Raw genomic sequence first — 26,918 nt, forward strand, 5'->3', positions numbered from 1 at the left:
GGGGGGACTCTGGACAACAGGTCAGGATACAGTAGGGGGGACTCTGGACAACAGGTCAGGATACAGTAGGGGGGACTCTGGACAACAGGTCAGGATACAGTAGGGGGGACTCTGGACACCAGGTCAGGATACAGTAGGGGGGGACTCTGGACAACAGGTCAGGATACAGTAGGGGGGGACTCTGGACAACAGGTCAGGATACAGTAGGGGGGGACTCTGGACACCAGGTCAGGATACAGTAGGGGGGGAGGACTCTGGACAACAGGTCAGGATACAGTAGGGGGGGAGGACTCTGGACAACAGGTCAGGATACAGTAGGGGGGGGGGACTCTGGACAACAGGTCAGGATACAGTAGGGGGGGACTCTGGACACCAGGTCAGGATACAGTAGGGGGGGACTCTGGACAGGTCAGGATACAGTAGGGGGAACTCTGGATAACAGGTCAGGATACAGTAGGGGGGGGACTCTGGACAACAGGTCAGGATACAGTAGGGGGGACTCTGGACAGGTCAGGATACAGTAGGGGGGGGGGACTCTGGACAACAGGTCAGGATACAGTAGGGGGGACAATGTATCACACGTCTCTTTCTACCATTAGAGGTATGCGGAGTGGTTTGCCCCTCACAGTATACACACAGTAGTCGGTGTACAGTGTGGTCAGTCTGGGCGCCCCATGACACCACTACAGAGAATGGCGCCGCTCTTCTCTAGCACAGTGCTGGCGGGGTTCGGCCTGCTTTGGGCGCTGTACCTGCTTGGTGCCGGTCAGCCAGCGCAGCGCCGCGTCCACCGTCACCCGCTCCTGCAGTAACAACTCCAACACCGCCGCCATGCTGTGACCTGCGCGCCAACCGCGGGGCCCCCGACGTCACCAAACCGGGCGGTACAGCGACCAGAAGAGGCGGGGTTACACGGCGTGGAAATATAGTGGGCGCGGTTTCGTAGTGCCATTCTGTGAGAATGGGCGTGGCCCAGGACTTGGGGGCGTTCGCTGGCTGTTGCCGCATATTGGTGTCGCTGTGTGAGGCGGGAGTGTAGGAGAAATGCGGCCCCCGGGCCACACACAGCACACGGGGGCCGCAGCTTACTAAACTAAAAGATGATATATATATATATACACGGTGTTCCGCGGGAGGACATGATTGGAGGGATCTACAAACAATGAACACGTGACTGGAATACAAATGTGTCTAATTCTGCTCTCTCTCATGTATGACCAGCTGCTTGCTGTACATTCCAATATGATCAGAGCCCCCGGTGGGCTTAACGCGGTGTTCTTGTACCCCAATGTACACCTAGGCTTACCTGTAGGTACAATGAATACCTCCAAAGGTGCACCGATTGGAAGATATTCATATTGCCAATAGCCAACTCTGATGTAAGGTAGTCTCTGATAAAAGCCCCTTACATCGCAGTCTGCAGAGTTCCCCTTTACATCGCAGTCTGCAGAGTTCCCCTTACATGCAGTCTGCAGAGTTCCCCTTACATGCAGTCTGCAGAGTTCCCCTTACATCGCAGTCTGCAGAGTTCCCCTTACATCGCAGTCTGCAGAGTTCCCCTTACATCGCAGTCTGCAGAGTTCCCCTTACATCGCAGTCTGCAGAGTTCCCCTTACATGCAGTCTGCAGAGTTCCCCTTACATGCAGTCTGCAGAGTTCCCTCTTACATCGCAGTCTGCAGAGTTCCCCTTACATGCAGTCTGCAGAGTTCCCCCTTACATCGCAGTCTGCAGAGTTCCCCTTACATGCAGTCTGCAGAGTTCCCCTTACATCGCAGTCTGCAGAGTTCCCCTTACATGCAGTCTGCAGAGTTCCCCTTACATCGCAGTCTGCAGAGTTCCCCTTACATCGCAGTCTGCAGAGTTCCCCTTACATCGCAGTCTGCAGAGTTCCCCTTACATCGCAGTCTGCAGAGTTCCCCTTACATGCAGTCTGCAGAGTTCCCCTTACATGCAGTCTGCAGAGTTCCCTCTTACATCGCAGTCTGCAGAGTTCCCCTTACATGCAGTCTGCAGAGTTCCCCTTACATCGCAGTCTGCAGAGTTCCCCTTACATGCAGTCTGCAGAGTTCCCCTTACATCGCAGTCTGCAGAGTTCCCCTTACATCGCAGTCTGCAGAGTTCCCCTTACATCGCAGTCTGCAGAGTTCCCCTTACATGCAGTCTGCAGAGTTCCCCCTTACATCGCAGTCTGCAGAGTTCCCCCTTACATCGCAGTCTGCAGAGTTTCCCCTTACATCGCAGTCTGCAGAGTTCCCCTTACATCGCAGTCTGCAGAGTTCCCCTTACATGCAGTCTGCAGAGTTCCCCCTTACATCGCAGTCTGCAGAGTTCCCCCTTACATCGCAGTCTGCAGAGTTTCCCCTTACATCGCAGTCTGCAGAGTTCCCCCTTACATCGCAGTCTGCAGAGTTCCCTCTTACATCGCAGTCTGCAGAGTTCCCCTTACATCGCAGTCTGCAGAGTTCCCTCTTACATCGCAGTCTGCAGAGTTCCCCTTACATCGCAGTCTGCAGAGTTCCCCTTACATCGCAGTCTGCAGAGTTCCCTCTTACATCGCAGTCTGCAGAGTTCCCCCTTACATCGCAGTCTGCAGAGTTCCCCCTTACATCGCAGTCTGCAGAGTTCCCCCTTACATCGCAGTCTGCAGAGTTCCCCCTTACATCGTAGTCTGCAGAGTTCCCCTTACATCGCAGTCTGCAGAGTTCCCCCTTAAATCGTAGTCTGCAGAGTTCCCCCTTACATCGCAGTCTGCAGAGTTCCCCTTACATCGCAGTCTGCAGAGTTCCCCCTTACATCGCAGTCTGCAGAGTTCCCCCTTACATCGCAGTCTTCAGAGTTCCCCCTTACATCGCAGTCAAAGAACAAGTCAGACTATCACAAAGTTGGATCACAGTAGTATCCTGTTGATGAGAGTCGGATGGATGTAGGATTGATGTCGCAGAGCAAAGTAGGATGAAAGTTGTATGGCTGTCGTGTGGCACCAGTGTGACCCCGGCCTCATCCTACTTTGTGACATCGGTCCTACATTGGTTGTACAAGACAGTCACAGACCCATCGCTCTTTGGGTGAAATCACCTATAGCCCATTAAATGCCCTAAAAATCACCTATATAATGTCCTTTGGTTATGGATTGGTTCTTCAATAAATTGCTCATTCACAGTTTTTTAGAACCCCGCCCCCATTTCCCACTTTCTCTGATAAAATCGGCATATATAACCCCCAATTCTGATAACGATCCCAGGGGTATGGGCAGTGTGACGGGAGAGGGGCAGTGTGATGGCTGGGGGCAGTGACGAGAGGGGGGCAGTGGGACAGGATTGGGGGCAGTGTGACAGGAGGGGGACAGTGTGATGGCTGGGGGCAGTGTGATGGCTGGGGGCAGTGTGATGGCTGGGGGCAGTGACGGGAGGGGGGCAGTGGGACAGGATTGGGGGCAGTGTGACAGGAGGGGGACAGTGTGATGGCTGGGGGCAGTGTGATGGCTGGGGGCAGTGTGATGGCTGGGGGCAGTGACGGGAGGGGGGCAGTGGGACAGGATTGGGGGCAGTGTGACAGGAGGGGGACAGTGTGATGGCTGGGGGCAGTGTGATGGCTGGGGGCAGTGTGATGGCTGGGGGCAGTGACGGGAGGGGGGCAGTGGGACAGGATTGGGGGCAGTGTGACAGGAGGGGGACAGTGTGACAGGATTGGGGGCGGGGCTGTGTGGCAGGAGAGGGGCAGTGTGATGGCTGGGGGGCAATGACAGTATGACTGGAGGGGGGCAGTGTGACAGGAGGGGGACAGTGACAAGTGGGGGACACTGTGACAGGATTGGGGGCAGGGCTGTGTGACAGGTGGGGAGTAGTGTGATGGGAGCGGACAGTGTGACGGGAGGAAAGTGGCGATAATAGAGCAGTTTTGCACAGAGGAAGTAAGGTGGAATCGGGGTCCGGATCCCAGCTCCCCATACTCTGCGATCAGAGGCAGTGTGGTGCGGGCTCGGTGTCACACAGCAGCTCGGCTCAATTTAGTGAGTCTGACACACACACAGACAGTGAGAGAATCAGTCCAGGCCAATCCAATCGCCATATCCCAGCTCAGCTAGTGTCAGCTGCCGACTGTCATTGCTCAACTTGGCTCACAGGGTGGGTGGCGCCTAGGGGCGGACTGACCATTCGGGCACTGCCCGAGGGCCCCATCAGGGTTGCTAGCCTTTAGTAAAAACCAGGGACTGTATGTAAAAATCTGTGTTTTTAAAAAAAAATCCCAAGATTATAGCTACCCCGCCTCTCCAGTACCTTTTAAGTGTGTGTATACTGTGTGGCCCCATAATCGATTGCCCGGGGGCACCATAATCTCCTATTGCCTGGGTTGTCAGTCCACCCCTGGTGGTGCCCCTCTGAAGTTGGCACCCAGGGCACATGCCCCCCTAGTCAGGGGGAGGGCTGGCAGCCTTAGGCCTGGGTGGCAAGTCCAGTCAAGTGACCCATTGAACCTCCAAATAAGCTTACCATCCATGGCCCAACTGGTTATTCAATGCAGCCTCACCAGTGCCCATCAGTGCAGCCAACTCCAGTGCCCATCAATGCAGCCTGATCACTGGGGCAGATTACATGGGGTGTATGGGGGGGGGGGAGATGGGGGGTCAGCTAGGCGTGTCAGGGTCTCTCACCTCAGTGATCTCAGCTCAGCAGGTCCTTGCATGCCACGGCCTCCTGGGGGAGTAGTGCTCCTGGTCCTGGGGTCAAGTTGCAGCCAGCGCCCAGCCCTGCATCCCAACTCCCTGGCACGCACTGCCTCTGCCTGCTTCCAAGAAACCGGTCCCAGGGAGTTGTAGTTTCTTCTGCGCTGCTCTGTTTTCCACCCACCGGGAGCCTGAGCGTGGACTACAACTCCTGGAATGCAACAGCTAGTGGTCAGCCGCTGTGGCCGTGACTTCCTAGCGCAGAATAAAAAAGAAAATGGTAGAGGGCAGCGGCTGCCGGGCCATTTTGAACATAAGTTAGAGCGGCCTGGGAGGCAATTGCCACCCTGCCCCCCAGCCCAGCCCTCCCCTGCCCCTAGTTTCGGCCCTGGTGCAAAGTATGTTATTTTATTATTGATAAAAAACATCTTTCGTGGTCTGTAAAAGAACGATCTGTAAATAAAGTGCATAAATAGCATTAGGCCCCTTTCACACGGGGCGGATCAGTAATGGATCCATAGAGGAGCACGGAGCGCCCGCTCAGGTCCACAAAAAAAACTGGCAGGCGGAGCTGAACGAGCCGCCCGTGTGAAAGAGTCCTTATAGTTCAACTTAATATACTGCGCTGTCTGTCCATTGTACAATCAATATACACGTATTGGGCCAAAATTTAAGAGATTTGATTATTTTTTTATTGGATATGTTTTATAGCAGAAACTAAACTATATATATACCGTATTTATCGGGGTATTGCGCGCTCCGGCGTATAGCGCACACCCCTAATGTGGACGCGCAATTCCTGTAAAAAAAAAAAAACATTTTAGTACTTACAGTTTTGGTGTCTTGCGCGGCATCCATCGGCGGCCTCGTCGGGTCCGGCGTTCGTCTGCGGCTTCGGTGGTGTCCTCCCACCTTCTCTCGCGCTGTCTCCCCGTCGAATCGCCGCTTCCCACGCTCAGTTTGAACGCCTCCGCCGACATATACCTAGTGCAGTACACTCGGCTACATTCGGCCAGGCTCGGCTTCGCTCGTGCTCACGCTCTGTGACGTTAAAGGGTGAACACGAGCAAAGCCGAGCCTGGCCGAATGTACTGCACTCAGTATATGTCGGCTTAGGCATTCAAACTGAGCGCGGGAAGCGGGTATCGGCGTATATCGCGCACCCACGATTTTCCCCTTATTGTAAGGGGAAAAAAGTGTGTGGTATACGCCGATAAATACGGTATATACACACACACACACATAGTTGTGCTCATAAGTTTACATACCCTGGCAAAAATTTTTTTTTTTTGCCCTTTTTTCAGAGAATATGAATGATAACACAAAAACTTTTCTTTCAACCATGGTTTGCATTTGGCTGAAGCCATTTATTATCAATCAACCATTTACTCTTTTTAAATCATAATAGCAACAGAAACTACCCAAATGACCCTGATCAAAAGTTTACATACCCTGGTGATTTGGGCCTGATAACATGCACACAAGTTGATACAAAGGGGTTTGAATAGCTATTAAAATGTAACCTGTGATCTGTTTGCTTGTCATTAGTGTGTGTATGTATGTATAAAAGGACCCTGATCAAAAGTTTACATACCCAGTTCTTAAAGGGTCACTAAAGGAAAAAAACATTTTTGCCTAAAATTAATGTCTGCAATGTAGACAGACAGAATAGTGTAAGGATTCTTTTAAAAAAACAAGTAAATACCTATTAAAATTCCTTCATCTATATCACCTCCAGCATTCTAGTTTCTGTTCTCTCATTCACTTCCTGGTTTTCATCGTTCGTTCATGTAAGAACTACATTTCCCAGTATGAATTGCGGCACGCCCAGTAATTCACACCTCCTTGAAGTCTCTAACACAGTGATGGGGAACCTTGGCACCCCAGATGTTTTGGAACTATATTTCCCATGATGCTCATGCACTCTCCAGTGTAGTTGAGTATCATGGGAAATGTAGTTCCAAAACATCTGGGGTGTCAAGGTTCGCATCACTGCTCTAACAGGTAGAGAGCGTCCTGCCACACAGATATAGTTCCCAGGAAGGGGTGAGCAGGTTACTGACCACCGCAGTAAAGCCTCCCATCAGGGTGGTCAGTAACAATCAGACAAGCAGGAAGTGAACAGAACAGAGAAGAAATAGAGCAACTTCTGAGCAAAAACGAACAATGAGGAAGTGAAAAGAGGAATGTCTGCAGGTAAAGGATGCTTATTATGAAAATTAACCTGAACCCTATGGAAATATTTGCCTTGGTTCGTGACCAGAGTTGTTTCACTAATTAAAGGGGTTGTAAATGTTCGTCTTTTATTTTCTAAATAGGTTCCTTTAAGCTAGTGCATTGTTGGTTCACTTACCTTTTCCTTCTATTTCTCTTCTAAATGTTTGTTTTCTTTGTTTGAATTTCTCACTTCCTGTTTCTCCTCAGTAAGCTTTCCACTATCATCCGAGCGGTGGAAAGTCATTAAGAACAGCTTACTGAGGAGGAACAGGAAGTGAGAAATTCAGACAAAGAAAAAAACATTTAGAAGGGTAATTGAAGGAAAAGGTAAGTGAACCAACAATGCACTAGCTTAAAGGAACCGATTTAGAAAATAAAAAACAAACCTTTACAACTCCTTTAAGTTCATATACCGAGTTATCAAATACCACAAAAAGAAAGCTCTATTCTATATGTGAAGAAAATAATAAAAATGTTGTTTGGGTACAGCGTTGCATGATCGTGCAAGTATCAGTTAACCGCTTCCTGCACGCAGATATATGTCTACAGCATGGCACGGGCAGGCAAAAGGACGTATATTTACGTCCCCTTTATAAAGCGGCATTGTGGACGTGCGTGCCCCGTGACTCCGACCGCGGGTCCCACGCATTCGATGTCTGCAGGCATACCCGCGATCGTGTCACAGTGAGGAAGAAGGGGGAAATGCTTATTTAAACAAGCATTTCCCCAGTCTTCCTAGTGACAGGACAGTGACCACAGCTTCCTGTAATCAGAAGCCCAGCAAATCCCCCCCTACAGTTAGAAGCACTCCCTAGGGCACACTTAAACCCCTTCAGCGCCACCTAGTGAATTACCCCTTCACTGCCAGTGTCATTTTCACCATAATCAGTGCATTTTTTTTTTAGCACCGATTGCTGAAAAAATGACAAGGGTCCCAAAAATGTGTCAAAAGTGTCCGATGTGTCTGCCGTAACGTCGCAGTCACGATAAAAATCACAGACCACCACCATTACTAGTAAAAAAAAAAATATATATATATATATATATATATATATATATATATATATATATATATATATATATATATATATATAATATTAATAAAAATGGCATAAAACAATCCCCTATTTTGTATACGCTATAACTTTTGCGCAAACCAATCAATATACGCTTATTTACAAAACAAAATGTAGAAAAAATCGTAATGGCATAAACTGAGGGGAAAAAAACGTTTAATATATATTTTTTGGGGATAATTATTATAGCAAAAAAATTAAAAAAAATAGATTTTTTTTTAAAAATTGTCGCTCTATTTTTGTTTATGAGCTACGAGTAAGTATCACAGGATGCGAAACATGTCAGCTCTTTTTTCCTAATCCACTTCTTGTTTGACTGCATGAATTTTGGCTGTTTTTTCCATTTGAATTTTTTGTTGTTTTTTCATGTTTTGAATAAAGACATCGTTTTTTGAGGAGTGCGGCGATCCAGGATTTTTCTTTCATCTCATGGTAATTGATCACAGCCAGCACCCTCTTGGTTTGTTGGGACGGAAGCAATGGGGATTGATTGTTTTTAGAGCGGTATACTTTTCTTCTCTATTTTTGTTTATAGCACAAAAAATAAATACCGCAGAGTTGATCAAATACCACCAAAAGAAAGCTCTATTTGTGAGGAAAAAAAGGTAAATTTTGTTTGGGAGCCACGTCGCAAGACCGCACAGTTTTCAGTTAAAGCGACGTGCCAAATCGCAAAAAGTGGCCTGGTCTTTGGCCAGCAAAATGGTCCGGGGCTTAAGTGGTTAAAGTAGCGCAGTGCCGCGTAGGAAAAAATGGCCAGGTCATGAAGTTGAAATGGTTAAATGAAGTGAGGTGTAAATGAAAGCCCACCTGTACTTACCAGCATGCAGTGGGGAGGTCTTTTGATGCCAGAACATAAGAGGATATATACTTAAACACTTCATTTAGTTGAAGAGGCTGAATCCGAATGCGAATATTGTAACTGACCAGGCCTTAAAGCAAGATCTCCATAAATTCACACATATACACGAACACCATTTATGTTTTTTATTTTGTTTATTTCATCTTTACATGTTCTGAAAAACAAAGCATGTACCTGAATTGATGGCACGGTTTCTTCCAAGTGCCTGAATGTAAACAATTGTTTACAAACTCCAAAGAAATCTTATCTGGGATTAAGAGAAGACAAATTGGACACTTTATTATATAATATAAATATGGTCGATAGTGGGATTTCCACCTCTTTACTTTCTCCACTTACAATGCATCACAAGGCTTCCAAAGCGTTGTTTGTGAGCAAGGAGATGCATTACAAGTTTACATTGTCACAAGACAGCTAATGAGCAAAAGAACAAAATCAATACAATAAAGCAGCTAGTACAAAAAACACTAATCTATCACAGTTTGCCAACTACTTGTTTTTCTTTAAATAATAAAAAAAAAGGTATATAAAAAAATAAAAACACAAAGTGCATTAAAATGTTTCCATCACTGGATGACAGAACAGCACATTTTCAATTGCTGCTGGCTCCGTTTGTGGAAAAGGGGTTAAAACTGTACCCTAAAAATATTAAGAGAAAAGTAAATAAATACAATTGGATACAGAGTCTGTCTGAAAGTGGACGTATACTCAAATGGCAACTTAAAGCAATGTAAAAAGTCTCCCTCTTTTGTCACATAACCCAGGCATTTGAATTAGAGACATGTGGTTCCTCCTGTCAACCCTTATGTCAGTACTGGACACAATAATGATGCTCGAGTCCGCGGGAGGAATCACAGTGCACTGCAGGGGACATGCCATCAGATCCATGCCAAGTGTTGGGTAGCAGTGGCCCTGGTAGCTTGTTATAGACGTGAAGATTTACCTTGTAGTCTGACAGAAAAGTATTCCACCTCTACTTTTTCCAGCTGGTGAGAGTCCATGTAAACAGAACCAGGAGCTCAATTTTATTTTTTTGCCCTTTGTATATTCTTTATTTATCCATCTCAAGGAAGACAGTTAACATAGCCTTAACGTGTACGTAAACCCAAAAACGAACTTAGTATAGTGTTGCAAAAGCACTTAATCTTTATTGCCGTTTGATTTTTTTTTTTTAAAAGCTATTGATTCCTGGCACTTCCTTTTCAAGGATGACAACCCGCACCCACTGTCGTACAATGCAGTGGTGGTGTTGTCACCTTGCTTTGTGCACTCCCACTGTATGGCTTCAGGCTGCCATGCATGATGTGCCTGGGTGCCAATTCAAGTAATAGGAGGAAGTGGGAGTTACACTTTAGGAACGGCCTTCCTCTGCCCCAGACGGCATGCACAAAGCAGCTGAGAAAGTGGTCATATAACTGCGAAAACCACAAAGGTTTTTTTTTTTGCACGCACATCCATGGGAACTGCCTGTTAACGTGATTATGACATTTGACAGTATGGGTTTACACTTGCTTTAAAAGGTAACATTTTCATATAGCTCTACTTTAAACAAAATAATAAAAAATAAGTTCATGAAATTTAAGACCTAAATTATACATTGTATCTACATTCTTATAATAAAACCAGGAGGAGAAATTTGGAATACACTGTTTATATTTTTTGTTTCATTTGGTGAACTTCGCATCTGATACTCTAGAAACATTACACATGACTTGGGTTCAGACTTCCCAAAAACATATTTTAGTTTTGGCAGATTTCAAATCATCACAGTCATTATAAAGCCATTCAGGGGGTCTTCCTCCATTAGAAAGAAAATCCGATCAAAGCGAAAAGTCCTCCCAACGGCCTTGGCAGGTGTTATGGGAATACACATGACAGTATCTCCTCGAAAAAACAAAAGCTAAGATATTGCGTGTTGTCACGGCGAGATCGGTTGGACGCTTTAGCGAGCATCTTGCTTGACCCTTTCACAGTGCATCTTTGCAGCGGTTTACATTGTTTATGCGACAGGTCAGAGTGATTTGTATGTACATACACTGAACAGCTTTCCTTGGACTAGCAGCATCTGTTATAACAAGGAGTTTGAAGTGCTAAAAAGGTGCCATTCTAACAGAAGTGTTCCCATCCAACCATGTAAATGCTGACAGTTTATATTATATTGCACTCTCAGCTCCTGACTAGTCAAAAAGCAGCCAGACAGGATTTAAGAAAGCAGTATATGGCTGTGACCTGCATCAAAATACTAATTCCTTTGTCTTTTTAGAAACTGCATGGGGTGCACTGTATTCTATATGTCAGCTAAGATGGGCTATATAGTAAGGACTTAAGATTAAAACGGTTATCGCTTGTGTTTATAGAATAATGAAAGATATCTCAGCTGCTCTTGATATCTATACCGTATTTAAAAAATGCCCTGTAAGGTGATAAGGCTTTGAGGCTGGATTCACACTTATGCATTTTTAGTGCTTTTTCAGAACATGTTCCATAGGAAACCATGTTAAATGGGCTGTTAAATCTGCAAAATGCAAAAAAGCACTAAAACTGCAAAGGTGTGAATCCAGCCTTACTTGTTGCCACCATAATATAGTTGAGTAAAAAGAAACAATAGAAAGTGAGCAATGGAAAAAAACGGCAACAGCAGCTGTAGCGGCGATGTGTTCTCCAATATAAAGAAGCTCAAAGTACCGGTAACAAGATCTGCATTCCATTAAATAATTGTTCCCATATAATATAAATCAATTAATTCTGCATAAAAATAAAAAACAAAATGACAAATCCAATACCCCTTGTTCAGTTAGACCCCTTTCACATCGAGGAGTTTTTCAAGCGTTTTAGCGCTAAAAATAGCACCTAAATACCGCCTGAGAAACTCCTGCCCTGCAGTCTGTGTGAAAGCCGAGGGGGCTAGCAGGACCGCTCCAAAAGTCCTGTTAGCAGCATCTTTGGAGCGGTGTGTTTACCACTCCTTCCCATTGAAAGCAATGGGAAACCGCGCTAATACCGCCGGCAATGTGCCTCTGCAGAGGCGCACTGCTGGCGGTATTAATGCTTTTTCGGCCGAATACCACCACAATTCCAACGGTATAGCACTGCTAAAAATAGCGCCGCTATATCGGCAGAGCACCTCCCGCCCCAGTATGAAAGGCGCAGTCGCTAAAACACATATACCACTCTGGGTTCTTTCTATCTATCTCTGCCGGTCACTATAAATTCCTCTGTATTGCTCACCGCACAATTACTGTTATGGAGGTTCTTTACTATGGAAAACTATCTTTCTTACAGATCAATTTGAATCATAATGAACAAGCTGCGGTTCAGTGGCATTCATTTAGAATGGCAGCCCAATGCACTACTGCAATGGTGGCCAATGCAGCTTCACTACACATGGTAGTGTCTGTAGTTGCATTAACTCAACACACAGCATGAATGAGCCCTATGTCCACATTCAGACAGCATAGGCAGAGTGGAGAAACGTGAGCAAATAGTGCATACTACCACTTTTATAAGGAAACGTTTCCCGATTCAACTACCAATTTCAAAAGAGGTCTGCAAAGGCAGCTTAGAACTTCTCAAGAAAGTTTTACTTTAAAAAGGCGTTGTAAAGGTTCATGTTTTTTCACCTTAGTGCATGCTATGCATTAAGGTGAAAAAAAAATCTGACAGTTACCCCCCCCCCCCCCCCCCGTTTTAGTTACATGAGCCAGTTCACCTGCTGCGCTCGCCCCCGACGTCCTCTTCTCCGCTCAGTCTGGACATTGATCGACTAGAGTGGATGGATTGATAGCAGCACAGCCATTAGCTCACGCTGCTGTCAATCACATCCAATTACACACGAACAGGGGGGCGGAGCCGAGTGATACAGTGAGCGGCTATAGCCACTGGCTGCATCACAGGAGCGCGCCTGCAAGAACTAGCTCCCATGAAGGGGGTTAGTTCTTGTGGGGAGGAGCCGAGACAGCCGCCGAGGGACCCCAGAAGACTAGGTTCAGGGCCACTCTGTGCAAAACGAGCTGCACAGTGGAGGTAAGTATAACATGTTTGTTATTTAAAAAAAAAAAAACCTTTACAACCCCTTTAAAGCTTTTCATATACTTGTAATATATAATTTAAAATCTGGTATTTGAGATTATCAGCTCTCTGGCAAGCTTTTCAGATTAGGATGATTTATACTCACATGGGATCGGATTTATAATTTTGTTCATTTTTTTTTTTAGCATTTGTTTATTCTTCCACTGTTTATAACTTTGCTACATACAATGAGCGCAGTGTAGATATTGTAAATTTATGGTTCACTATAGCATACGGCAGGTGTTAGTGGACACACTAAAAATGCACGTACATGCATTTTTGATGTGTTTCCATTGAAGTCTATGGGACACAAAAATCACACTGCATTGCACCAAAGTGGCACCTGTACCTTCCCCCAAAGTTGCAGCACAGTTACATTGTATTGATGTGGATGGGCACCATTGAAATCAATGTCATTTCTATTGTCATGCGATTCTGTGTGACCAAAGTTACATTTGAAATTGCACTAGTGTGAACCAGACCTTATGCCTGAAAGGTTACAGAGTCTGACAAAGCCGCTACATTTTGGGGTTTAAGCCCCCTTTTTCCAGTTGCTCGAGAAAGGTGGCTGATCTCCACTATGTGAAACTGTCACCATAATAAAACAAAAATAGATGTCCTTTAATTTTTTTTTTTTTGTGGTTCTTGCATGGGCATCAGAAACTGTTGTGTACATAGGCCACCCTCTAAAAGTGGGGAGACATTAATTAAATGAAGAAACTCGTTAAATAAAAATATTCTCTACACAAACCAACTTTATGTGATACACTGTAACATAGCGCATTATATTCAGGAAACATTTAAATAATCTATAATACAGTTAAATAAATAATGTACAAAAATATACATAGAAGCCAAAGTGGTTAAAGAAAATATTGCCAACCCTTCATACGTGCAGTGCTGAGAATGGATTTATTCATGAGGCAGTATTAGGAAAAAAATAAAATAAAAAAATTGCCATGCTCGGAAAATACTCGCACGTATGCGAATATGAAAGGTTGAAACATTTTCAGGCACACAAAATAAAAGCAATCTACAAATGTAGAATGAGCACATGATACATCCTTCCATGTATATATATATATATTATATATATTTATAAATATTTATATATGATATAATTTACTATTAGGGCATGCAGTTATAGGGACAGAAGTTACTGTACAATATATTACAAAGTAAAAGGGATGAGGGTATAGGGCTGCAGCTTGTTCAGGACAGGGTAACCATATAAAAAGACACACACATTTTCAGCTATATTAATATCCCTTATACCCACAGTGCTTAATATGATCGCAATGTTCCTCCAGCACAGCAGAGGTTAAAAGCTTAGGGTTACACAAAGTTTGCCAAAAAAATCCCTTATGTATCCTGAAGGTTGCCATTTTCTGGAAGCAAAAAGCCACAAGGATTTTTGCAATGCATGACATAAATACATCCTTTTTTTAATGGCAGAGCTACATGCAATTCACTGCATATCAATACATATATACAATGCCTTGCTTGCTCTGTGAAAAGATATACACAAACATACATTCAAAGCATTTGCCCCTTAGCACATAATAGTTCACCCCTTTTCAAATTCCCTAAGCGTATCTGTGCTCTGGAGGTACACGTCCACAATCCTACACACTAGCTTAAGTATTTATTGGCAAGTAGGCAAGTGAAACTGGCCACACACCTGCAGAATTTTATTTGAAAGTTTATAATTCATAATTTCTAAAAAAATTCAGGGCATTCCATTCTACCATCAACTTAAAGTGATACGAAAGTCTTGTTTTTTTTGTGTTAAAAATAACAAAAATGTTATACTAACCTGCTCTGTGCAGTAGATTTGCACAGATCCTCCTCTTCCCAGGTCCCTCTCTTCTGTTGATTGCCCCCACAGGAAGCAGCTTGCTATGGGGGCACCCCGAGCCGAGTTGCAGCTCTGTGTATCCATTCAGACACGGAGCCGCTGGCCGGCCCCCTTTCTCTCTTCATTGGCTGACTGACTTTGACAGTAGTGGGAGCCAATGGCGCCACGCTGACATCTCTGCCAATGAGGGGAGTCCCGGGCAGCTGAGACATTCCTGGATCTAGAGGGGGCTTAGTTAAAGTGGAGGTTCACCCGGAAATAACAATTTTTAACCTTAGATTCCTGCTCATTTTGTCTAGGGGAATCGGCTAGTTGTTTTAAAATCGAAGCTGTACTTACTGTTGTAGAGAGCGATCTTCTCCGCCGCTTCCGGGTATGGGCTGCGGGACTGGGCGTTCCTATTTTGATTGACAGTCTTCCGACAGGCTTCCGACAGTCGCATCCATCGAGTCACGATTTTCCGAAAGTAGCCGAACGTCGGTGCGCAGGCGCAGTATAGAGCCGCACCGACGTTCGGCTTCTTTCGGCTACTCGTGACGCGATGGATGCGACTGTCGGAAGCCTGTCAATCAAAATAGGAACGCCCAGTCCCGAAGACCCATACCCGGAAGCAGCGGAGAAGATCTCTCTCTAAAACGGTAAGTACAGCTTCGATTTTAAAACAACTAGCCGATTTCCCTAGACAAAATGAGCATCAATCTAAGGGTAAAAATTTTTTTATGGGTGAACTCCCGCTTTAAGTATTTGGGGTGCTAATGCATAGAATGCATTAACATAAATAACCTTCTGCCTTTACAATCACTGTAACTCATTTAGTTTAATAGCTTCTACATTTTTAATTCATACCATCTATTTTGATTAAATCCCAGACTTAAAACAATTTGTTTTGTGCCTAGCATATGCACATTACAATATGTACGAACTAGGTTCTACTAGTGCATGACCAGCCCGGGAATAATATTATATCAACTGCCAAGTTACCATAAACTGGACTGTGATGACTCAGGTCTCCCCTACACTAGCGGTGATGGTTCACTCAACTAGCAGCATTACCAGTCACTTTGCTTCTTTTTTCCAGCGCATGAAAAATGCACAGACATAAGAAATATATTTGTCTAAGAGGGGTCAATTCACATCAAGATGTACTGAAAAGTGCCAAAAATACCTGAATGTAGTAGTTGCCTAATGTTTTCCTTGCATTGAAGTCTAAAATCAACCATCAAGAGTCACGGACAAGTTGAAAATCACAAAGGGAATGACAAGATGTAGTAAACCAATTATGAAGAAGAAAAAAAAATGTTCACATTTGAATTAAAAATCAGTGAGCCTCATTTCGCTATGTGAACATAAAAGACCAGATGCTGGGTATTTTCAGGTCATGCCGATGTGATCCAAAGTCACGTCTGCCAGGTGATACTGCTTTCATACAAAAGTTTTACCTCATCTTCTAACCCACAAACTTTATAATCCCATATGGAATATGCTCTTGTAACTAAATAGCTGTAATATGACTTATTCTAATTTAGAAAAGATAATCCCAATATTAATGATTGGTGACCTTCTACTGCATAGACCCTTCTGTTTATTACCTACTACTACTCTACTGGCCATTTACAACGTTGTTTTTGTAGGTAGAGCAGGAAAAAAATGCACACCCCCAGTTTGTATGCAAAGGTAAGTGTGAGTACACATTTCACATCTGCATCAGTTTTTACTAGATCCGATACAAACTTGAGAAATTCAGACTGAGCATAAGAGATAAAAAGGGAATAACAAAATTAAAATCTTATGTCAATATGATTAGTAGATCCTTAGCAACAGGTAGCTGAAGTTATTCACTTTTGAGCTAGACTCTGCCCCTGCTGCCTCCCCCATCAGTCTTTAAATGTGATTTGCAGCCTCACCGACCAATAGGGAAGCTTGAGAGGGAAAGCATGGTCCACTTCCACAAAAAAGTGGATGTTTAAAGTGATGCTAAACACACATTGTTTAAAGTGGTTGTAAACCCTTACAGACCACATTTACCTACAGGCAAGCCTAGATTAAGGCTTACCTGTAGGTCTAATAAATATCTCCTTAACCTACACGGTTAAGGAGATATTTGCAAAAAATACAACACCGATGTCTACGGCGCGCGCCTAAGACAACAGCGTGCAGGCGCACTGAGCGTGCCGCTACCAACGACATCATGCCGTTAGTGGCGGCTCCTGTATGCATGGGTGGGAGTGACGTCATCCTGCATTGATCTACAATCAAGAGAAAAACATAATGTTATAAATGTTGGGGTTGTGAATTTTGCAAATGCAAACTGCTTAAATACCCTTAAAGCGGGAGTTCACCCATTTATTACATTTTTTTTTTCTCCCCTTAGATTCCTGCTCGTTCGGTCTAGGGGAATCGGCTATTTGTATTAAAATATGAGCAGTACTTACCCGTTTTCGAGATGCATCTTCTTCCGTCGCTTCCGGGTATGGGTCTTCGGGAGCGGGCGTTCCTTCTTGATTGACAGTCTTCCGAGAGGCTTCCGACGGTCGCATCCATCGCGTCACTCGTAGCCGAAAGAAGCCGAACGTCGGTGCGGCTCTATACTGCGCCTGCGCACCGACGTTCGGCTTCTTTCGGAAAATCGTGACGCGATGGATGCGACCGTCGGAAGCCTCTCGGAAGACTGTCAATCAAGAAGGAACGCCCATTCCCGCAGCCCATACCCGGAAGCGACGGAGAGGATGCATCTCGTAAACGGGTAAGTACTGCACATATTTTAAAACAAATAGCCGATTCCCCTAGAGAAAACCAGCAGGAATCTAAGGGGAAAAAGTGCCCTCTAAGGGTGAACCCCCGCTTTAAATACCCAAGGGAAATGAAAAAAAATACCCAAAACTGCAAGGGTTAAAAGCGAATTTTTGTTTAGGGGAACATTACATTTTTTTTACCAACTTATCCCACACACGCTCAGCAGCAGGAACCTTCCTCTCTCCTAAGACACTATGGGGTACTAAAATTGCAGTGCAAAAACTGGTGTAGCTGTGCATGGTAGCCAATCAGCTTCTAACTGAAGCTTTCTCCATTAAGCTTTGAAAAAACCTGGAAGCTGATTGCAGGTGGGTTGCAAGTAGGCCCTTTACAGCTTCACTTACAATGCAGGCCTGCTGGTTATGCATTGTATGTGATGACCTCAGAGAGTAGGCGACAAACAGAGAACCAAAGTGAAAATGATTCGGGGACCAGTCGCAGGAGAAGGAACCTGCAGAAAAGGGGGATAAGGCAAGTCAGTAATTTTTTTGTAAATGTTTCCCTAAACACAAAAAAATTAAAATTAACCCCTGAAGTGCTGGAGGAGCCTCACAGTACAGCTGGCTGGCAAACCTCCCCAGAATTAAGCTTGAAAAGAAACCTGTTCTAGGAGTAATACAGGGCCACAGTTGTTGATCTGCCTTACTGAAGATCAGGCAAGTCAGAAGTCCCAAGAAACATTCTTATTCAAATGTTGGGTTTGGGGTTGTGAATTTTAACAAGGAACTGAAGAAAAACCTGACTGACTATCTTCTTATGAGAAAGTCCGCAATTTCTCAAATCAGGTTTCCAGCTTCAGATTTTGGTTTTGTGTGGTTATTGGCTGACTAGATCCCATGAGGTCATTTTACATGTTTTGGGGGAATCGGTGGTGAGATGTCAGCACCAGAGCTTCCACTATGGCCCAACTGCCACAACCATTAAGATAGCCAAATAGTGTCACAATGGGTAACCATGAAGTCTACCTGCAATATGTTTAGTCTTCTAGGAAGGGCTGGCAACTGTTGCAGAAGAACTCAGCAGAAATATAAGAAACCATAAGGTCGTTCTTTTCAAGGGAGCTCACAAGACTAAAATTGTTTTGGGTGGAGAAAACTTTTAAATGGGTTAGTAATCATTTGTGCAAGATTTATATCTTGCAACAAAAAAACGACATTCGCCTTTTGGGCTAAATTGAATAATGCGGTGCAATACATAAACTACTATATTCTGTAACCAATGCAGTAATCATTTTTGTTTTCTAAAGGGAAGCAATTTTAAAGCCATTTCAATTGAGCTATAGGTGTATAAAACGCATTCTGCAGCATTTTATTAAATTAGGTCCAACACTTTACTGGGACATCGAAAAGCTGCTTTCCTGGTGAACTCCAGGAGTTCCCATTAAAGCAGAGATCAACATATTCTTCATATAGCTTCCACATTGGAAAAGAAAATGAACATGCAAAGCTATTTAATCTATGAACTGGCGCGAAATGATCTGTGGCAATCCAGTTATTGTTGAACTAGCTATGAAAGACAAGACTTGGTTGAACAACTGCTTGAGAGTCACAGCTTGAAAGTACCATATTTAAAACAAATCAAGTGTTGGTTATGCATTAGTGATATTGGTCATAATATTCAATGTAATGCTATCTGCCAACATTTGGAATGTTAGAATTCATTTACGGTTTATAAATGATCCACAAAACGTTTTCTACTCTGAACCGGCAGTGCAGCTGCTCTAGCACTGAATCACAACAGCCCCATCCATCTTCCCGTTTGGCAAGACCCAGATTGTCTTCAGTCTCTTATCACCTCCCATGACAAAAAAACATGATTCAGAACATTCAAGTCAATCCTCTTAACATAAAGACCAACACTGATTTGGATTTTAAAATATACAATGACATACACAACATGCATTACAAAAGGATAAATTACTGCTGCAGATGAGGCCATGCCTGGTTACTATCTGCTCAGTTTATTGGAAACTTTGCTCTCCCGCACAGAGGACTTTCCCCGGCTGGTTTTGCTGCCTGTTGAATGATGACCACTACCTGATCCCTTGGACAGGTTCTTACTTTGTTTACTACAGCAATGGTCTTGACAAGACCTTCTTGAAGAAGAAGAGCCAGATAGGCTGGGCGGTGATTTGCTTCGGCCTACATAAGAATTTGAGCTTTTGGGCTCATGGTGGTAGGGTCGTCCAATCCTTGAAGAGGAAGAACTGTTGGTTCTTGGTAAAGATGAACTGCGTGGGGAACCACTTGGGCTGCGCCGGGGAATGACAGGGCTCTTCGGAGGTGTTTTGGGACTGTGAGGTGAACCGGGGCTTTTAGACTGGGAGGAACTACGGGGCTTCGGAGATCCTTTTTTAATTATCTGAGCAAGTCTTGAGAGCAGGTCTGAGTCAGAGTTTCCACTTCCCAAAACCTTGTATCGGCGAATCCTGCAAGAAGACAAAGACAAACCAAAAATTATGGGCACTTCTTTAGAAATAGAAAATTACCACCAATGTATGCAGGTTATGTTACTCGATTATGAAAGATGATGAAAGGTCAATATTTTTAATCTCGATGCATTTACAAGTTGTCCGCATAATGATTTTGGCCCTTTACAGTGAACCTGTGATTTGCCCAAACAGGACCAAGCAACACGTTCACATTAAAGAGGACCCCCACCAGCAGCTTGTATTCACTTCGCTCCCACAGCACTCCTTTCAACTGCTGGGGGAGAAGAGAGATTTGATGCATAGAAAACAGAAGCAGACAGTGAATTACCTTGTCTTTTTTTCCACTTTATTATCAATGTTGATTCTCAAAAAGAACCACAAGAACAGTAAACCCTTGTCACTCTAAAAGCCAACTCTTATGCCGCGTACACACAATCGGAAATTCCGACGACAAAACCGTGGATTTTTTTCCGATGGAATTTCGGCTCAAACTTGTCTTGCATACACACGGTCACACAAATCTTGTCGGAAATTCCGAACGTCAAGAAAGCGGCGACGTACAACACTACGACGAGCCAAGAAAAATTAAGTTCAATGATTCCGAGCATGCGTAGGATTTTTGTGCATCAGAATTGCATACAGACGATCAGGATTTCCGACAAAAACTTTTGCTGTCGGAAGACTTTGAAGACCAGCTCTCAAATTTTTCTTGTCGGACATTCCGAGAGCAAATGTCCAATGGAGCATACACACGGTCAGAATTTTCAACAAAAAGCTCACATCGAACATTTGTTGACGGAATTTCCAATCATGTGTATGCAGCATTACACTTTTTCCCTGCTCAGAGATGCATGAAACATTCAACATGGTACGAGGCTGAATCACCAGCTGCAAAAGTAAAAAATGTTGGTACTCCAATAATCTTTCCTGGCACCAAAACTACCTACACTGAAATGTTCCTATCACTTTTAGGTATACTACATATTGTAAAGTAGATTAAAAATCAAAAAAAAAAAAAAAAAAAAAAAAAAAAAAAAGAGTGGAGCCCCCTCAAAATGTCAAATAGCGCTGTAAAGAACTGAATTCAAGAGCACGTAATTTTCTACTTGAATGTCTAAGGGCACAAGAAACAGTTATGTGATTCAACAGAACTATCATCTGAAAATCTGAAACATAGGTTTTAGACAGACTAGCCATTTAAATGTAAAAATTATGAAATTGTCTATTTTGGAGATTCAAACATTCAACAACATCATCATAAACTGAAAAACATCATGGCTTCCTTACCGTGCCTCCACTCCAGGCCGCGTGGGTGGCTTTCCAGGTGGTGGTCTGGGAAGGAATGGAGTTGGAGGAGCACTGCTAATCTGGTCGTTGCTAGTCCAGGACACAGGGCGAGGAATTTTGCTCTTTCTTGAGTGAAGATTGTGAGATGCAACACTGCTATCATCCGAATGCCTGACATTAGAGTCTGAGACTGTTCTAGGAATAAAGAAAACTTCTTTTTCGGGTAAACCTATAGCTGGTGGTGAGGTTTTCTCTTCCAGTGACTTGTCAGAGGCACTTGAGAAGTCACCAAGTAATGACTTCTGTCGTTTTTCCATCAAGAGTCGGACAAGGTCTGTCTGGTGAGCTTTTTTCAGCAGAAGCTTTTCCTTAGCAGAGATTGGAGATGATGATTCTGAAGCAGAGTCAACCTCCTGAACCAGTACAGGAATTCGGCTATGTCTGGTGGAAAGGGAGGTCTTTGTGTGATCCTTTATAAATTGTGGGGAGCTGTCACTTAGGTCAAGTTGCTCTCCATTTTTTAGATTTGTTTGATCTTTATCCCTCTCTTGTTCAAGTAACTCGGACAAGCTTGTCTTGTGGTCAAGGAAGCCATTAGCAGCATTATTATTCTGTTCTTCATGAAACCCATTTTGCTGAACTTCCATAAAGTCCCCTCCTACCATAAAGTCAACCATTTGCAGATCTGAAACTACTTCAGGTTTCACAGCTTGAGAATTTGTATGTCCATTTGGCACTGGTTGGAAAGTCCTAGCCTCATTAAGTTGATTACCATCAGACACAGCTACCTCAAGGGATTTACGCTGCTCAGGGGAAAGTCCATGTGGATGGAAGCCTTTGCTTTGCTCCTGCTTACCTTCAAGGAAACCAAGTAGAGAATTTGACGGAGACTGTACTGGAGTCTCTAAACCTTTCATCTCACTTATTTGATCATTCTTATTAACCAAGTCTTTATGGCCTAGAGATTTGACACATGCATTTTCCTGGTTTGTTGTCTCTAAATCTAGTGCCAGGTTTATTTTGTTTGCTAGAGTAGTGGCAGGGTCTTCTGATGCACCATATGCTAAGGGATTTTCCTGTGGTGAAAACATCTCCAAGACATGGGTGTCTCGATCTCGCTTCTCTGCATGAGGTCCACATGGAAAGCTTTCTGAAGCGGACTGTGTAGATGTAACCGAAGGCCGAGGAATGGTCATCTACAGTAAATATGGACACACAAAGCACGTTAACACAAGTGATTGTTAGAAGAAATTAGTAGGACTATACTAAATATATATACACTATATTTTAATCTTCCACTCTCTGCAAAGGTAACTTACTAACAGCTTAAAAGTCATCATTGATTTCCATACTACTGCTAACAGCCTACAGATTCAAAAACTAAATTTTTTTGGCCATGGGTACCAAATAAAGAAATCACAAGGTTATTTTTCAAACCTTTGTGCATATGTTATAAATGTGTAAATGGGTAGGGGAATAAGGTAATATCCTTTGATTAGACCCTAGCATAGACCCTGGTATTATTGTAAGCAAACCAACAAATTGCAGAAGCGCTACACTTTATTTAATAACACTTTCTAAATTTCAGTGTTAGAGTCCTTCTCTCAATGTGACATTTGTGCGGGTGTACAACCCTGAATGCACACGGGGGGCATTCAGATGTGTGTAACCAACCGCGCATGGATGTCACAATGAGAGCAGAAGCTGTGTCCATGCAGCCACTGCGCCCCAATTGACAGCTATGGGACTGCCAGTACAGGGATGAACGCAACACCTGTGCATCCCTGTGCTGGTAAACACGGCCCTGCATGGGGAATGGATTCAACAGTCTGTGTGAATGAGGCACATCGCTAAAGCCATCCAAAAGGGGTGGAAAAAAGTCTTCAGGCATTTTTAAACCAACTTTAATATCCTAATAGAAAACTACAGCTAGCCCCCACTCTCCCAGATGCTGTAAAAGGATTTAAAGTGAAAGGCCATGCAAAATCTAAAATCCTTGCATCTATAGACACCAGGGACCTAACACTAACCTCTCTATCCCTGTAAAGAAAAAAAATATATACCGGTACATACCTTTTTGGAAGCAGATCTGACCCGCTCCCACGCTGAGCTGTCAGCCGCAGCTTCTCTGTGTAGGCGGGTGCAGAGGAGACGGAGGACAACGGAAGCCCCATAGTAATTATGGGTGACTTCCCATTCATTTCACAGCCGTTGTCCTCCGTGTCCTCTGCAGAGCTTCCAGCACTGGAGATCAGGAGCGGGTCAAAAGGTGTGTATACTCATGTATGTATGTAAAAAGGTATGTATACTCATCTTTTCTTTACAGGGATAGAGAGGTTAGTGTTAGATCCCTGGTGTTTATAGATGTAGGGATTTTAGATTTTGCATGGACTCCCACTTTAAATAAAATACATTTTTGCCACTTCCTTCTAAACACCACACATAAGTATGCACAATTTTGCTTTACTTTGCATGCAAGGCTGCTTTACTAACATTAAAGCAAAACATTTTCCCTAGTTTTGAATAGAATGGGGAAAAGGTTAGAGCGTGTGTCAGGAGTTCTAGATTTGTTTGAAGAAGAAAGAAAGGTTCCATTCAGTGCTGACCGCCTGTGTAAAGAGCTAGGCACTTGGTCATGTGACATCTGCTAAAAGGAGGGGTCATGTGATCAAGCGCCTAGACCTTTACACATGTTGCAAACATGTGCAGGAATGTTGGCAATACAGCTTTAATGCAAACATCTGAATGTGGGTCAGTTTTAGGGTCTCTGTAGAGAGTACGGCTTTTGTTTGCATCCGAAGGCATCTCTCCCCATAAAAGACCATAGGCATACAAAAACAGCTTGAAGCAAGTCAGGAACAAATCAACTACAGGTCAAGTGCACCTCTGTCAATGAATTCTGAATTTGAGAAGCAACAACACTCATAAAGACATTGTCATCAGAAAAATAACAGGGAGCGACAACAAAGATGTAAGCATCAAAAACACATTGAAATGACACATGCTGTTGATGACAGTGTCTGTTTAAGGGCTTGTGTAGACAGACTTGGGCTTGTGTCAATGGAAAATGTTTGCTTTTTTGTTCTTTATTACTCAGATGACAGCGTCTTTCAGGCCTTATGCACACTGGACATTTTTTTAGGGGCATCTGTTTGTTTTTTTTCGGTCTCAAAACACCCCTGCGTGTTAGCCTGTGTGTCCATGCACACATAGGCTTTTTAGAGGAGTTTAGAGGCAGGGGCGTTTAAAAGCAGGAAAAAAAATCCACTGACAGTGCATCCAGGGGCAGCTTGGTTTTGGCAGAAAAAAAGCTTGACACATGTAAATGCACATGAAGGCATGTTAATGCTAGGCATATTTAGCATCAAGTGTTAATTCATTTAAATGGCCAGAATACATTATTCTGGTTACCGTATATTGTGAATAGATGGTGATTAAGATAAACCTGCCCTCTTGATTTCCCACCGCTGCGCTGGTTGGAAGTAAACTAGGACCAATAGCTGCCACTTTAAATATAGTGAATAATGGGAATAAATATAATGACCACTGAAACAAAATCAGTGTCAAAAATACTAAGCAGCGCATAAATAGTGAGTGTGTGTGAACACGTCTCAAGTAAATAAATAAAAAAAAAATAGCTTAAAAAAAATTATGTAAAAAGTTACTATAGATAAATAAATCAGAGATAGCTTAAAAAATGTATGAGAATACTATCAAGGATAAATAAAGTGTAGAACCCATGAAAATAGAGACACAAGTGATAAACAAAGTTCATAAATGATGTATGTTCCTTGAATCTTCAAGTCTTCCACCACACCAAAAGTGTTCAGTGAATCCTTCACCCATCAAATCAAACACTCACCAGAACAAAATGCCTAACACTCACGTGCTTCGGCATAAAAGCATAAACAAAACCTCTCAGGTAGGTTTAACAGAAAATGTGTTCCAAACAGTGATATCCGGATTGCTTCACATATAGATAATGAAAAACGAAGGTGCACAATAGTGTAATACCGAATGGTCAGTTTTATTAAAACACCATGCACAAATCTTCAAACATTGCACTCACAAAAAAAATCTTTAAAACAAGCAGCAAATCACAGCAAAAAGCATCCCCAATTTCCTCAACCGGTGAAACAATGGTCACGGCGGACCCAAGATCAGCTGGATGTGTTCTCACCACTCAAACGCCCTGTGTGGAGTCACTGGTTCAACTTAGTGCGTCACATGTCTAAACGTTGCACGTCGGTTCAGATGCTCACTGTGTAACCACGCCCGACATGTTTCGTCACATATTCAAGGAACATACATCATTTATGAACTTTATGTTTATCACTTGTGTCACTACTTTCACGGGTTCTACACTTTATTTATCCTTGATAGTATTCTCAATAATTTTTGAATCCATCTCTGATTTATTTATTTATCTATCTATCTACAGTATTCACATTAATTTTTTAAGCTATTTTTGATTTATTTACTTGAGAGGTGTTCACACACACACTCACTATTTATGCGCTGCTTAGTATTTTTGACACTGATTTTGTTTTAGTGGTCATTATTTTTATTCACATTGGTTACCGTATATACTCGAGCATAAGCTGACCCGAAAACCACAAAAAACTGGGACAATTTATTGACTCGAGTATAAGCCTAGGGTGAGAATGCAGCAGTCACTGTAAGCGGAAAAGAGGGTCAAAAATGCCAATTTTCACACCTCACTGTGCCCATTGCAACCTCACTGTGCCCAACCTCACTGTGCCCATTGCAACCTCACTGTGCCAAACCTCACTGTGCCCGAGTCAGCGTACCTGAAAGGCTGACAGGCTGAGTCCATTCATTGTTTAAAAATCGCGGTCTCCTCCTGGTCTCTTCCGTGATAGGCGTTTCTCAGCAGACACACTTCCGCCTATCATGGACGTTCTCTCATACTCAGACTCAGTTTACCAGCAGACACGGTGTTCAGTGTTCCACCAAATCACAGACGTCCTCTTGTCCGAGGATGAAAAGACGTCCATGATTGGCAGAACACTGAACACAGTGTCTGCTGAGAAACTGAGTCTGAGGATGAGAGAACGTTCGTGATAGGTGGAACTGTGTCTGCTGAGAAACGCCTATCATGGAAGGGACCAGGAGGATACCGTGACTTTTAAACAACGGACGCCCGCAGCCTGTCAATTTCTGGTACACTGACTCGAGTATAAGCCGAGGGGGGTATTTTCAGGCTTAAATAAAAGTAAACATTTTGCTTTCCTTAAGTGAAGGCAGGTTATAATAGGACCCATAAGGCCCACTTACTTTTTAATGGTATGGCTAGGACACTGCTTTAAGACTTTTACTACAGCATTTTTTTCCCTCCAAACATGGCAAGTCAAGTTAATGCCACAGCACTTTCTCCTAATTCTTCTCAATCATTTATCAGGGGTGGCCAAACTTTTTTCAAAGACGGACCAATTTGATGAAGTGAACATGCGCGAGGGCCGATCATTTTGCCTGACAGTCCGAGCACCAATACACTGCCTAACAAGAATTCTATTACCTTTGTGGCCGTGTGCGGTGAAGAGATGAGCTTGGGCGTGTTACTTGGATATACTGTATTTATTGGCTTATAACATGCACTTTAACTTTAAGAGGGAAGTTTCAGGAAAAAAATCTTACATT

General features: G+C 43.5%; 2 protein-coding genes across 4 annotated transcripts in view; both read right to left on the bottom strand.

Annotated features, from left to right (window-relative positions):
- The window catches only part of CDAN1 (codanin 1), a 75,730-nt gene extending 74,863 nt beyond the window's left edge, over positions 1 to 867 (bottom strand). For both annotated transcript variants that reach the window (XM_040333113.1, XM_040333112.1), the window contains exon 1: positions 753 to 867. In XM_040333113.1, the coding sequence (XP_040189047.1) occupies positions 753 to 833 (81 nt within the window). In that variant the 5' untranslated portion in view covers positions 834 to 867. The remainder of the gene's footprint in view (positions 1 to 752) is intronic.
- Positions 868 to 19,379: 18,512 nt separating this feature from the next.
- TTBK2 (tau tubulin kinase 2) overlaps positions 19,380 to 26,918 on the bottom strand; it is a 124,506-nt gene continuing 116,967 nt past the window's right edge. For both annotated transcript variants that reach the window (XM_040333075.1, XM_040333077.1), the window contains 2 exons: positions 21,258 to 22,453; positions 19,380 to 19,967 (listed from right to left, as the gene is read on the bottom strand). In XM_040333075.1, the coding sequence (XP_040189009.1) occupies positions 19,487 to 19,967; positions 21,258 to 22,453 (1,677 nt within the window). In that variant the 3' untranslated portion in view covers positions 19,380 to 19,486. The remainder of the gene's footprint in view (positions 19,968 to 21,257; positions 22,454 to 26,918) is intronic.

Source organism: Rana temporaria, chromosome 13, assembly GCF_905171775.1.
Source record: "Rana temporaria chromosome 13, aRanTem1.1, whole genome shotgun sequence".
In the NCBI taxonomy this organism is placed as follows: Eukaryota; Metazoa; Chordata; class Amphibia; order Anura; family Ranidae; genus Rana; species Rana temporaria.